This window comes from Leopardus geoffroyi, chromosome B4, assembly GCF_018350155.1.
Source record: "Leopardus geoffroyi isolate Oge1 chromosome B4, O.geoffroyi_Oge1_pat1.0, whole genome shotgun sequence".
NCBI classification, from domain to species: domain Eukaryota; kingdom Metazoa; phylum Chordata; class Mammalia; order Carnivora; family Felidae; genus Leopardus; species Leopardus geoffroyi.
In genome coordinates this window covers 115,533,651-115,547,459 of record NC_059341.1, presented here as the reverse complement: position 1 = coordinate 115,547,459, position 13,809 = coordinate 115,533,651, and the positions used below count along the sequence as shown (strand labels likewise).

At 43.9% G+C, this 13,809-nt stretch overlaps 1 protein-coding gene across 1 annotated transcript in view; it reads left to right on the top strand.

Annotated features, from left to right (window-relative positions):
• Window positions 1-9,078: 9,078 nt before the first annotated feature.
• Window positions 9,079-13,809, top strand: part of UBE2N (ubiquitin conjugating enzyme E2 N) — a 38,641-nt gene continuing 33,910 nt past the window's right edge. The window contains exon 1 of the mRNA XM_045463573.1: window positions 9,079-9,439. Coding sequence (XP_045319529.1) covers window positions 9,410-9,439 — 30 coding nt within the window. The 5' untranslated portion in view covers window positions 9,079-9,409. The remainder of the gene's footprint in view (window positions 9,440-13,809) is intronic.

Below are 13,809 nucleotides of genomic sequence, written 5' to 3'. Positions count from 1 at the left end.
CCAAAGGGCAATGAACCCCCTCCATGCAGGGTAGTACATTCAGATCAACTTCCTGGGCAGAGAGCAGGGTGGACAAGGTAAAGGGTGGATCTAGAGGAGCACAAGGACGATAACTGGCACCATATCAGAAAGAGTGTCATCAGCATGCGTTTAGTGTTGTAAATGGAAAGTCAGAGATTGGTGCAGAATCCAATTGGATTTCACTTAAACATAAGCATGTGACTCTCCCATATGGATAGAACGTGAAAGGAATTCTGAATAGTTTCAAGCAATGGGAGCTTTATTGAATGTATTGGTAAATCAAATAGTGAAACAACCTAGGTAAGAGATTAGGGACTCAAATCACACTAAGATTTAAGTATATGGATAACCTGAATTCAAGTGACACGGGCAGTGAGACAACCCTATTGGTGGGCATGGACTTGGAATTTCTATTGACATAGCAACCATAAAATAGGATTCTGCTTCTCCCTCCAGGTCACTCAGAAGATGATCCTGGAAGACTGCCCTTCCAAACTTCACCCTCACAACCAATCTAGAAGGCACCCCAAACTGTTGGTATAGATAATCCCAGATTACCTGGAGGTTCCTTAATTGTTTCCTTGGATGTAAGTGACTTCAGTTCTTCAAAGATTTAGAACTAGGGGCGCCTGGGTGGCTCAGTCAGTTAAGCATCTGACTCTTGATTTCTCTCATGGTTGTGAGATCGAGCCCCGCATCAGGCTCTGTGTGGAGGCTGCTTAAGGTTCTCTCTCTTCCTCTGCCCCCTCCTTGGCTCACACTTCTGCTCTCATGCTCTCTCTCTCTCTTTCTGTCTCTCTCTCTCTCTCAAAAAAAAAAAAAAAAGATTTAGAATTAATTGTAGAAATGACTAAGTAAATCAAACCCATCTAACTTCTAGTTATATTTGAAAATATAACATTTACAAACATGTGTATACCATGTTTATATTTAAATATTTAGAATATATAAGATAATTTGTATTAGATTTCATTTGTGGTCTGTTAGATTAGCTATTATAGTAGAATTAAATTAATCTAATTAAAAAAATTTTAAATGTTTATTTTTGAGAGAGAGAGAGACAAAGCATGAGCAGGGGAGGGGCAGAGAGAGAGGGAGACACAGAATCTGAAACAGGCCCTAGGCTCTGAGCTGAAGCACAGACCCCAACATGGGGCTCGAACCCACAGACCACAAGATCATGACCTGAGCCAAAGTTGGACGCTTTACCAACTGAGCCACCCAGGTGCCCCTGTGATTCTAATTTTTAAACATATTTTGTTAGTCTTACAAATGGAATAATAAGATTTGTAGTTGAACTTGAAAGCTTACGGAAAAACTAGATTTTACTGTTACTTCAATAAATTGTTAATGAAAAACTAATCTGTGAATAATCTCCTTTTGCAGGATATGTTGCCTCAAAGACACAAAAATACTCATTTCAGCATAAAATGAGTTTTTACCCTCTTACCTCAAGAATCATACCCACGCACTGATGAGAACAAGGGTGAAAGCCAGCCAATGCAGGAATGGCACCTGACTTAGCAAAGTTAAGACTACAGGTCGTACCAAGGCTCATATAGTTGGTGGCACCAAGCATTTAGGAAAAGGGAGTGAGGAGGGGACTGAAAACTGATGGAATGGTTGAAAGTCCATATAAAGTGCAGTCAGACCCCAGACTCCCATGCCCATCAGTCCACCCTAGTCAGAAATAGCAATCAGAACCCAAGAGGCTCTGCACCCAAGAACGGCATACCTGGAGGAGGGCAGGGGAGAAGTGTCCAACAGAAAACTCACAAGGTGAGTCCTCTGGCTCCCTTCCTTGCCCAGCTCCAGAATGCCAGCACCCTCTGTGTTTTTGAGCCTGGTCTGAGGCCTTCCCTGTGAACAGATGAACCACCCTATGTCCTCCCAATGAATTCCTTTTCTGTTAGTCTGAGTCAGTTTCTATGCCTGCAACAAGGAACTTTGATTAAAATAACATTTCACACTTATCTTGTGTTAATTTCATTCATTTATGTCTGCATCCATTCTCCATGAGGGTAATTCCAAGTTTGATTTGGCTCATCATTTACCTGTGGAAACTAGTATTGTGCCTGGTACTTAGTAGGCACTCACTAAATGTTTATTAAATAATTGAGTGAATGAAGCCTTCCCTGTATCTTATATATACTCTTCACTGTATCTTCTATTTCAATTATGGAATTTATCACATCAAACATATTAATTTGTTTAAAGATATTTCCCATGTTAGAAATTAACTTCAAGACTGGAGGTCCTACTTGGTTCATTTTATTTTATTTTTTAAAGTATTTATTTATTTATTTATTTGAGAGAGAGCCAGCAGGGGAGCAGCAGAGAAAGAGGGAGACAGAGATAATCCCAAGCAGACTCGACACTGTCAGTTCGGAGCCCGACTTGGAGCTGGAACTCACAAACTGTGAGATCATGTCCTGAGCAGAGACCAAGAGTCAGATGCTTAACCGACTGAGCCACCCAGGTGCCTCAATACCCAGTTCATTTTATTTTTTTTTTTCGGTGTTTATTTATTATTTTTGAGAAAGAGAGCACAAGCACGGGATGGGCAGAGAGAGGAGACACAGAATCTGAAGCAGGCTCCAGGCTTAGCTGTCAGCACAGAGCCCGATGCAGGGCTCGAACTCATGAATCGGGAGATCATCACCTGAGCCGAAGTCGGACGCTTTACTGACTGAGCTACCCAGGCACTCCTACCCAGTTCATTTTAAAAAACTGATTCCTAGGGAGGAGCTTGGACACAATAGGTAGAGAATGAAGGAAGGCAGGAAGGAGGGAATATGTGTCAAGTCATCGTGTTACTGTTGAACATAGCAAAGAAGAATATGGTGCTCCCTGACTTAACAAGGGTGCACAGTGTGGTGAGGGAGATAGGTAAACGGATTATCAGAGTGAGCATTTGGTAGAACATACTGTGCAAGATGTTTTGGAAAGGAAGGTAAGACCAGTTGGCAGATGGAGTGGGGAACCGTGAGTGAAAAGGCACCCAGATGTGAAAATTACGGTGTTAGAGAGAGTGCAGGTATGATGGATCACAGGATAGCCAAAGCTACAATGAAATTGTCCAGACTGTGGGCTGAGGTTGCCTCTGGGGAGTTGAGACTGAAAGTGAGCAGTAGGTTAAGAGGATGTCAAGTAATTCTGTAAATTGAAGGTAAGAGGAATAAGTTTTGTGATTGGTTAATTTATTTTATTTAAAAAAATTTTTTAATGTTTATTTTATTTTTGAGAGAGAGAGACAGCGTGAGTGGGGGAGGAGCAGAGAGGGAGGGAGACACAGAATCCCAAGCAGGCTCCAGCTCTCAGCTGTCAGCACGGAGCCGGAGAGATCATGACCTGAGCGGAAGTCAGAAGATTTACCAACTGAGCCACCCAGGCACCCCAATGTGATTGGTGAATAATGAGCTGAGTCTGCTCAGCCTTGTCTCTTTCTCTTCTCTCTTCTTTCTCTCCCTTCCTTTTTCCTCTTTTCCTTTCTCCTTCTCTCTTTCACTTCCTCCTTTCTCCCCCTGCCACCTTCTCCTCCTCCTCCTTCTCTTTCTTCTTCTTCAGTGGCCTGTCTTCTGCTCTCCAGCATTCCCAGCGCTGCTCTGTCTTGGGTTAAGGGGCGTTGTAGTTGTCCGGCTGTGCTAAGTGTGAGTGGCTATGCCTGCAATTGGGGAACGGGTCGGGGGAATATTAGTAAACCCAAATTACTGCAGACTCAGAGCTGTGTTCTCCAATAAGCTTTATTAGTAATGAAAGCAATGGTCTGATCTCCATCTCTTTCAATTGGTTGTGGTTTCAGGAGGGGAAAGGGGGTTTTATTTATTGGCCTCCTCAAAACCCAACAATCTGGAATTCTGAGGACTTGGGCCAACTTAAATACAAATAATCTGAAATATATAACATTTGGACCAGAAAATTAGAACAAACAGGAGGAAAGATACGGGTTTGGGGGTCAAAGAGGATCTAGAAAAACAGGAACAAGAACAGTATAAGTCAAGATTCCTGTTGCAACTGTTCTGTTTTCTTGAGTAGATCAGAAAATACAAGACAGTTTCTCTGAAGCTTTGGGCCCTTCAGTAGTGCCTGGGGAGTTTGTTAAAAACACAGACACATGGGGCCCATGACTTGCACACAGAAGACCTTGGGTGGGGCCCTGCACCTGTGTGTTTAACCAGCCTCTGAGGTGTTTAACCCCCCAAAGTTTGGAAACCTCCAGAGTTTAACGATCCCCAGTCATTGATATCAAGGGCAAAAACACTTTTCAAAACATTTCATATCATGCTGGAACCAGGTGGGCAGTTTCTGCAGAAAGCCAGCAACACAACAGAAGCGTATGAGAAAATCATAGGATTGAAGGAGAGGGGTGCTGGCTGGGGAAGAAGAAAGGTCAAGGCACACCAGAAGGAGAGAAATGCAGGAACAGTTTAGCTGGCAGGCTGAATATGCAATCACAGGCCAAGTTATGCAGTGACTTGAAGCCCAAGGTCATGGAATGCAAACAGTTCCTTGGGAACCTGAAAGGGTGGCACACATTTACAGGGAAAACAACCTTGCTTCCAGAGTTCCTGTTCCAGCCAGGCTTCTGGCCAAATGTCTTGAGTCACAATCCCCTGGGATCCTGTTTCTACTGGGAACTGGCCCAGAGAAAGGCCTACCCTCCTCATCTACCTTTATAGACACATGGTGGAGCCAACGATGGCTCTCTGTGGATGAGATAACATTCAAAAATGCTTTCTAAAGCATAAAGCAGTAAACAAAGGTAAACCTTATTACTCTGATTCCCCTGGGTCTTGTCTTTCCTGATGCCTTCCACCATGAGTGTTCTTAGGACACTCAGCTCCTTACAGGCTGGCATTGTGTCAGTTAACAGTTTGTAAGTGCTCAGCTATTTACATTGAAGTCTTGAACATGAGGCAGCAGGCATTTTTTTCTTTGTTAAAATCAGTGTGCAGCCTTTTCTTCCTCCACCCCCCCCACTTCCTCCCTGAGTCACTGCTCATGAACTCTCTTCTCACAGATACTCCTGTCTTGACCGCCCACTAAATGGTTTTCTTATGCTGCAAGAAACAATAAATTTGTTTCTTGCAGCATAAGGAACAAATATTTGCAAACAAATATTTCTGCTGGATGACTACCGCTCTTGAATTGAAACAGGGCCTCTATTAGAGGTGACTGATCTACCATATTCCAAACTCACCTTCTATTTTGTCTCTGTAAAGCACAAGATGGTTGTGGGGAAAAAAAAACAAAAAACAAAAAACCAACCAACCAAACAATCGAAAAAAACAACCGTTGCCCTTCAGGAAGTTGAAAAGTTTAGGGGTGAACATAAACATCCTGTGCTTTCTGTAAGCACTCACTTATTGATCATGAATCGACGTGACCTATTCTCAAAGGGGTGTTTATTTTCCCCCTCCAGTTATTGGTTCATTCCCTTGACAAATATTTCTTGAGAACTATCATGTAGTAGGCCCTGAGCTAGGCCCCAGGACTCCACTAGTGACCAGAATGGAAGAGATCCACAACACTGAAGAGCTCAGGTAAAAATGTCCCAAGATATTGCCTGCAAGGTAAATAGTACTTATGTATCCGGTATTATAGGACCAAAGTAGCAAACATGGAATATTTGGGGGTGAGGGTGGGAAAGGCACAGAATGCAATAAAATAGTTCTGGGAGTAAGAGTGCGTGGAATAGAACCCCTCTAATTCCTCCAGCACAGCATTCTTGCTTGGTCCCTCCCTGTATCATAATGCAAAGGCACTTGTGGTTGGTGTCCTAGAGGGAACAGAGACTGGAAAACAAAACAAAATGAAACAAAACAAAACACAGTTGAGAGTGAGGCCTGACAAAAAGCCAAAGAAGATTAATTAGCTAAGAATTTTGCCTAGTGCTATTCAGCTTAGTGGAGCTATCTGGTCAATATAATTTATTCAGTACCATGGACCAGCATCTTTTGATGAGTTTTGAGTGTATGGTATAATCCTTGATCAGCACTGAAAGAACTTTGAATATCTCTTAAGGCTGTTGAAATTCGTGAATTGGATTATTTAATGTTTTAAGTAGGTTTTACATTCACACAGTCCAAAATCTAAAAGGTACAAGAGTATAAGTGAAATGTCTCCCTTTTACTTCTGTTTTCTAATACCCAACACTCCTGTTCTGAAGGAATCGATTCAGTTTGGTCGATATCCTTGTTTTATCTATATTTTATGGATATAAGAAGGAGGATTCTTGACTAGATTTCTAACTTGAGAATAGACCTCATCTTGGTCCTGTGGCAACCTGTCCTTCTAGACTGTATCCTGTTCTACAGGACTGACATGAATCAGAAGTTCAGATTTTATTTTTCAGATGAGTATAGGGTGAGCTGTTCTCAAGGGGGAAAAGAACGGGAAAAACAACTAGAAGAGGCATGAAAAAATATATTTTAGTATTAATACTCTTAAGAGTGTTTTATGCCATCAAACAGCCTCTGCCAAACAAAGTTATACTGTCAAGTTTTAAAAATCTTGTTTCCTAAGGAAAACTATACCTAGTTCTATTAAGATTATAAAAATAATAGGCCTTGTTAAGAGCTATGTAGTGTTCATTTAAACTTCACAACAGTCACACGTGGGTACATTTTATACATGAAGAAAATGAAAGCTAGACAAGCTAAGCAAATATTAAGTTTTCAAACCTAAATCAGGGCTCCAGAACCCTCACTCTCACTTTGCATGATACTCATTATCTATCCTAATAGAGAATAGCCAAAAAAGGCACATGGCAACATTTTGGGTTCATCCATTCTTGTTGATGTGTATTCAAAATCTTTTATTCTCAAATTTTAGGATCCATCAAAATCACTCATATTTAAATGCAGATTCCCAGGCCTCACCACTGACTTAGAGAATTAGAATCTCTGAGGGAAGGGCTCTGGACATGCTTATTCTAACCAGCACTTGGAATCACAGGCAGGTGACACTAAGGTAGGTGGCTGTAAGTATACTAACAAATGTACCTGTGATAGTTCGTGTTTTCCAAAGTTGGCCACAACCATATCTTCCATCACACTCATACTGTGCTAGTTTCTAGAATCTCTCCACTCCCTTTTCAAGAGGTGGAGTCCATGCCACATACCTTGGAAACTGCGTGGGTTTTTGTGATTAGTCAACCAATAAATTATCATGGGAGATGCAATGTGACTCCCAGGGCTAGGTCAAAAAAGACGATTCAGCCTCTGTTTTTGCTAGCTAGAATAGTCACCCATGGAATCTAGCCACCATGTACTGAGAAAGGCAAAGCTGCCCCAGGGAGAGGCCCACTTGGAGAGAAACTAATAGTCCGCATGAACTTGCCAGCTATGTGAGCCATCTTGGAAGTGGATCTGGGCCCATTCAGGCCGCCCAGGCTGACACAGCACAGCATGGGGCAGAGATGTGCCTTCCACGCCAAGCCCTGCCCGAATTGCAGATTCAAGAGCTAAGTAAATGATTGTTGTTGTTTTAAACAGTAAGGTTGAACTGGTTTGTTAGGCAACAAGATAACTGGAAGAACACACTTCTAACCTAATAGTCATGCTGCTTTTCTTCCTATCAGGGTGAATTCTCCTGGGCCTTCTCTAAAATATTCTGAAAGTATCCTTGTCCGATGTCATTTACTATCCCAGATTCTTCTAATCACAGAACCACTCATTTCAGGCTTCTGGTTATGTGAAGTTCTCATTATTACCTCTGAGGCTTGGTTTCTCATCTAAAAAGCACTGGTTATAAGAGAACCTGCCTAATGAACTTTATGGTTAGATGAGGTAATCCATGTAATCATTTTGCATTGTGCCCCACACATGTTTTCTTATCATTTTTACTAGGTTTCTTGCACTCATAGTCTCCACTTCTTTAATGCTCTCTCTCTTTCTCTACATATAAATAGATGTAGATACAGACATAGATATACAATTATTTTCTTGTAGTCCAGTGCCATTTCACAGGCTATTTACTATGCCTGACATGCTCTTCCCTACCAGGTCAGTTAGACTCTCATTTATCCTTGAAGTACTTCACTTCTTCGGGAAACCTTTTCTGACTTGTCAATCAATTAATGCCCCTGTGGGCTCAAACAGCGCCTTGGAGGAACCTCTAGTATACCCCTTAACACACTGGGTTGTAATTAATTGTTTACTTGTCTCTCTACTCTATTGGACTCTAAGTTACTGGCAGGCAGTTAGGGTCTTTATATTCTCAACCCCCAACACAGCACCTGGCATTCTTTATTCACCATCTACTGTCTGTGCTGTGCTAGGAAAAACTGTGGTTAAGCAGTTAAGGGGTCCATGTTTTGGGAGACACGCCTGGGATCAAAACAGCTCCATTTTCTCCTGCATAACCTTGGAAAAAGTTAACATTTCTGGACCACATTTGTAAAGTGGACATTGTAAAGTGGAGACAACATCTTAAGATTGCTGTGAAGATGAATTAAAATAAAACCCGTGAAAAAAACTATAGCAAGCAATCACCAGGATGTCACAAAAATGCTTCCCGAACAATCCCATTTTCAGGTACCGCCACTCTAATCTTCCTTTAGAGCCTTGCGCTCCATGGGTAATCCCTCTTTTAGGGATTACTCTGGGCTCCCTAATCCTGTCCTTGGTCATTCTTCCAGCTAGCAACACTGCGTCTCAACCACGAGGTCCGGGCGTTCAGAAGCCACTTCCCTGCCCCCAACTCTCTCCAAACGCTTTCTTTCAGCTTTCTCTGGGTTTTAAGGGGACCGATTTATGTGAAATTTAAATATCAAAATTTAAATATCAAAATTCTCTGGCTAGGGTTTTCGCGGATAACTTCCGAAGCCCGCATTTACGAGTTTGGCTACTGAGTTCCCATCTTCCACCTCCCTTAAAGGAAGGGGCCCGCAGCTCAGCTTCACCGCAGTCGTTCACCGCAGCGCCAACTGCGGCCGCGCGCAACGCAGGAACGTTGAATGAACCAAAAAACTAGCGGATGAATGAATGGGCTGCGTCCGCGCCCGGGCCTCTGTTACGTCGCCCACTGGTGCGGGCGGGGCGCCGGCTCCACAGTCCCACCACCGCGCGGCGAGCTCCGCCACGAGCGCCGGAGCTCCGCGCCGCCCGGCGCCGCCTCCCCCAACTCCCTGCCCCACCGGGACTCGTCACTTCCGCCATCCCCAGGCCGGGGTTGGGGCGGGGAACGCGGGGGAGGGGGCCAGGTCCGAGGGAAGCCCGCCCGCGCGCGAGCAGGGACTACATTTCCCGAGGGGCCTCGGCGGCGGCGGCGGCGGCGGCGGCGGGCGCGGCAACGTCCCCCGGAAGTGGAGCCCTGGACTTCCACTCGTGCGTGAGGCGAGCGGAGCCAGAGTCGAGACCAGAGGCCGAACTCGGGATCTGACAAGATGGCCGGGCTGCCCCGCAGGATTATCAAGGTAACCGCCCAGGCCAACCCCCGGCTCTGTGCTCTGCTCTTGCCCGCTCGGCGGACCCGGCGGCGCGGCTCCTCGCTTCCTTCGGCCCGCGGCCGGCGCTGGGAGGCCCGAGGCCAGCGCGGAGAGGGTCTGGCCGCGGCGGCGAGGGAAGTCAGGCGCTGGGGAGGGGGCTCCGGGGAGACTTCCGGCCGCGGTGGGGCAGCCGGGCGGCGGAGACCGGTGGCTTCCAGGTGGCCGCCCCGCAGGCGGGGAAGGCCCGGCCTGCACATTGGCGGAGGGTGGGGCCGCTGGGTTGCGGGGCTCTGGTCTCGGGTGCGGGCCGGTGCGGGCCTCTGCAGTCTCTCAGACCACCTGGGAGGAGGCCGCGGGCGCGCGGGAATCGCGGCGGGGCCCGGACTTCGGGCGGGAGCTGTGGCCCGACACAGCTCCTCAGCCCTGGAGCCTTCTTTTGGGCCGGGCGGGAGCGCGGGGGTGCGGAAGCCCCGGATTCAGAATGAATGAACCAGGAGAATGAGGCCGGGCGGGGCCCTATGCCCCGGGAGGCGGCTCCGGGACGGCCGCGCGTCCTGCAGCAGTAGGCACATGTCCGCCGCTGGCTGCTGGGGTCCGGGGAGGACGTGGGGCTCCGCGTCCGGCTCCCCTCGCTTTCATGATCTCCTCCCTTTTAAATACGTTTCCGCCCGTTATCTCTGTGAAGTGATTTTACTCTGGTTGACAAACTCTGAGAGCTGTTTTTGCTCAGAGGGAATAGTTTAACACAGAATTGGGGGAGGGGAGGGGCAGCGCAGGTATGGGAGACTGAAATCCTTTGCCTCTTGATTTTATGCACTTTTAATTTTAAACCATTCTTCGGCTCTTTATAAATACTACACTTTGACAAATGCATATGGAAGCATGGAAATCGACATATTTGTTTTGTAAATTCTTTACGTAATATCAGGTCCTCAGATGTGCAGTATTTCTTGCAGTGCACAAAAACAAAACCTTGAACTTTCTTGTCATTTTTAACCAAAATTTTCGTTGAACCTCTATTGCTCAGAACCTCAGAACCTCTGTATGCGAGTTAAAGTGACTAACTTGCAGCATCGTTTCCTTGGCATAGCCTGGTTTGTTCTTCCAAAGTTTGCGGGGAGATTCATAGCAAGCCCAGGATCTTTTGAAGGATGATGTATTGTGTAGTGCTTCGTGCAATTGCACTTAAATATATCTGAGATGGCGAGGATATCTCTAACCTAAAAGGTGTTTGATTTGGAGAAATAAGACGTTTTATGTGGTAGAAATTCTTAGAAATCAGGGAAGTAGCATAGATTGTCATGGTATGCTGGAGTTTAATAAAGTGAACCTTCATAGTGAGAAATTTGTTGTATTATGGATTTGTCTCAGATTCTGCACAAGGCAGTTTAATTGCTGTGTGCACTGGATGGTTCTTAACGATGTAGTTTTTCTCACGTGGCCCCATCATGTTTATTGAGGCCCAGTTGAAAATGAGGGATAGAGGATCCCTCATTTAAATTTTTGTTTTCTGTATTCGGGTCATCAACTACATAATACGAATTGATATTCAAGATAATTCTCCAGAACACGTAATGAATTAAAGATTTAACTTTTTTCTTTTCCAGTTTGCTTGACTCTGGACATATTCTGCAGTAATACAAAAGCCTTGGATGGAAAAATAAATTCTGTGAAACTTTGTTTAATGAAGTTACAGAAATGACTTATGACAGTGAATTGAAGTCCTCATAATTTAGTTCATTTGGCACACAATAATTTAGTTTACACTAGGTATTTTCATTTTACTATTTAACTAAGACAGTGATAACTCATGATCATAATTTTACAGTATCTTGTGGATAGCACATCTCTATTAAGGGGGCTTGATTTGAGTTTTGTCTTGTAAAAGTTAAGTGGTTTAACTTCAATGCCTTTTATAGCTTATCTTAAAAGAACTGTTTTCTCCAATTCCTAGGAAAGATTACAAGCCTGTAATGTTTTTCCTAGTGCCTGTTGTTATGTATATTTTCCTTTACTCAGTAAAAGTGTTTTTAATGAATTTATTTTTTAATTTTCTAAAATTTACTTGCAAGTTAGTTAGCATATAGTGCAGTAATGATTTCAGGAGTAGAATCCAGTGATTCGTCCCCTACATATAACAGCCAGTGCAAAAATGTTTGTTTTTTAATTAAAAAATTTTTTTAAGTTTGCCTCCTCTGTCAACCACAATACAAGGTTCCATATAGAATGTGACGGTGGTGGTGGTGGTGGACAGCTAATAATAGGATGCTGTTTACCTCCAACTGGTCATTATTTACATTTGCAAAATTCTTTTTTTATTTTTAAGTAATCTCTGCACCCAGTGTGGGGCTTGAACCCACGACCCTGAGATCAAGAGTTGCATGTCCACTGACTGAGCCAGCCAGGCACCCCTACATTTGCAAAATTCTTGAACCTTTTGATACTTGCAGATCTTGATCTTGTGAAGTAGACTACCTTTTATAGTCTAGAAATCATTCAAATGACTTTCCTGGGGCCTTAAAACTGGCAAGAGGCAGAACTTGGATTTTGACCTGGTGTGACCTTCCCTTGCCTCTTATTATAATGAAATTACATAATGTATGTAAACATACCTTGACAACTGTAAATAACTATACAAATATAAGGTGATTTTTTGAATTACTCTTCACACATTTACTGTCCCACTCAGATTCCCCTATACAATCCACTAGCAAATTCTCTAGGCACTTAACTTTCTTTTTTTTTTTTAATTTTTATTTTTTTAACGTTTATTTATTTCTGAGACAGAGAGAGGCAGAGCATGAAGGGGGGAGGGTCAGAGAGAAGGAGACACAGAATCTGAAACAGGCTCCGGGCTCTGAGCGGTTAGCACAGAGCCCGACGCGGGGCTCGAACTCAAGTACCGCGAGATCATGACCTGAGCCGAAGTCGGCCGCTTAACCGACTGAGCCACCCAGGTGCCCCTTAACTTTCAAAATATATTCTTTTTTTTTTAGTTTGTTAAAATTTTTTTTCTTATGTTTATTTTATATTTGAGAGAGAGAGTGACAGAGCGTGAGCAGGTGAGGGGCAGAGAGGGAGACACAGAATCTGAAGCAGGCTTCAGGCTCTGAGCTGTCAGCACAGAGCCCAACGCCGGGCTTGGCTTAAACCAAGAGATCATGAACCACGAGATCATGACCTGAGCTGAAGTCAGGGGTTTAACCCACTGAGCCACCCAGGCGCCCCTAAATTTTATTTTGAGAGAGAGAATGTGCATGCACGCCCTGCGTGAACACACATGGGAAGGGCAGAGAGAGAATCCCGAGCAGGCTCAAACTCACAAATCGTAGATCAAGACCTGAGCTGAAATCAGGAGTCAGACAGACGCTTAACCTACTGATCCACCCAGACATATTTTATCAGACACATTTACTCATCTCTCTGAAACCACTTTTCAGTTCTATCATTTGCTGCCTAGTCTACTGTATTAGCCTCCTAAGCAGCAGCTAGTGTTACCTTTTAAAATACAGATCATGTCACTCCCCTTCTCAGAACTCTACAAAGGTTCGCCATCACATTTAGAATAAAATCTTGACTCCCCCCACCCCCGCTTAGTTTCAAGGTCTGCCTTACATCTTCCTACCTCGGAGGTCATCTCCTGCGTGTCTCTCCTTGGGTCACTCCACTGCAGCCACACTGTTGCTTTGCTGAACAATACTGAACAATAAGAGACTAAGTTTGTTCCAGTCACAGGGCTTTCCTTCTGTTTACTGCATTGCGTGTTTTGGCTTATTGTTCAGTTCTTGACTCACGTGTCATCTCAAAACACAGTTTTCCTCTCCCCCTTCTCTGTAGTTCCTCTTTATTCCCTTTATTTCCCTCTCTGTGTAGCAGTTATCACTATTTGAAGTTATATTTTATACCATTTATCTCTGTTCCTACTAAATCTCCATGAAGACAGGGATTCTTAGAAGACTTGGGCATTGCTCTAATATCTAAAGGATGTGGTAGGCACTGAACTGTTGGTTGAATGAATGAATGTGCTTTAATTTCTGGAAGACGTTTTAGGAGAGTTATGCTATATCATAACTTGACATTGTTATTGCTTAGTAGATTCTATCTAAACTTCAGTGTCTGAGCCAAAAGTCAATCTGTGAGCTAAAAGTTAATCTCTACTTCATTGAAAAGTAAGTCAATTTTTTATTCTGTCTAATAGGGAATACATACATAGAGCACAGCACTTGAAAGGTTCTAAAGGGTATATGGAGAAATTAATACTCTCCTCTGTCCTTCAGCATTGAAGTTCTCCTGCCCAGACAACCATTATTTTTATTGTGTTCTTCCAGAAAGACAGAGAGACTTGGTATGTATATAGT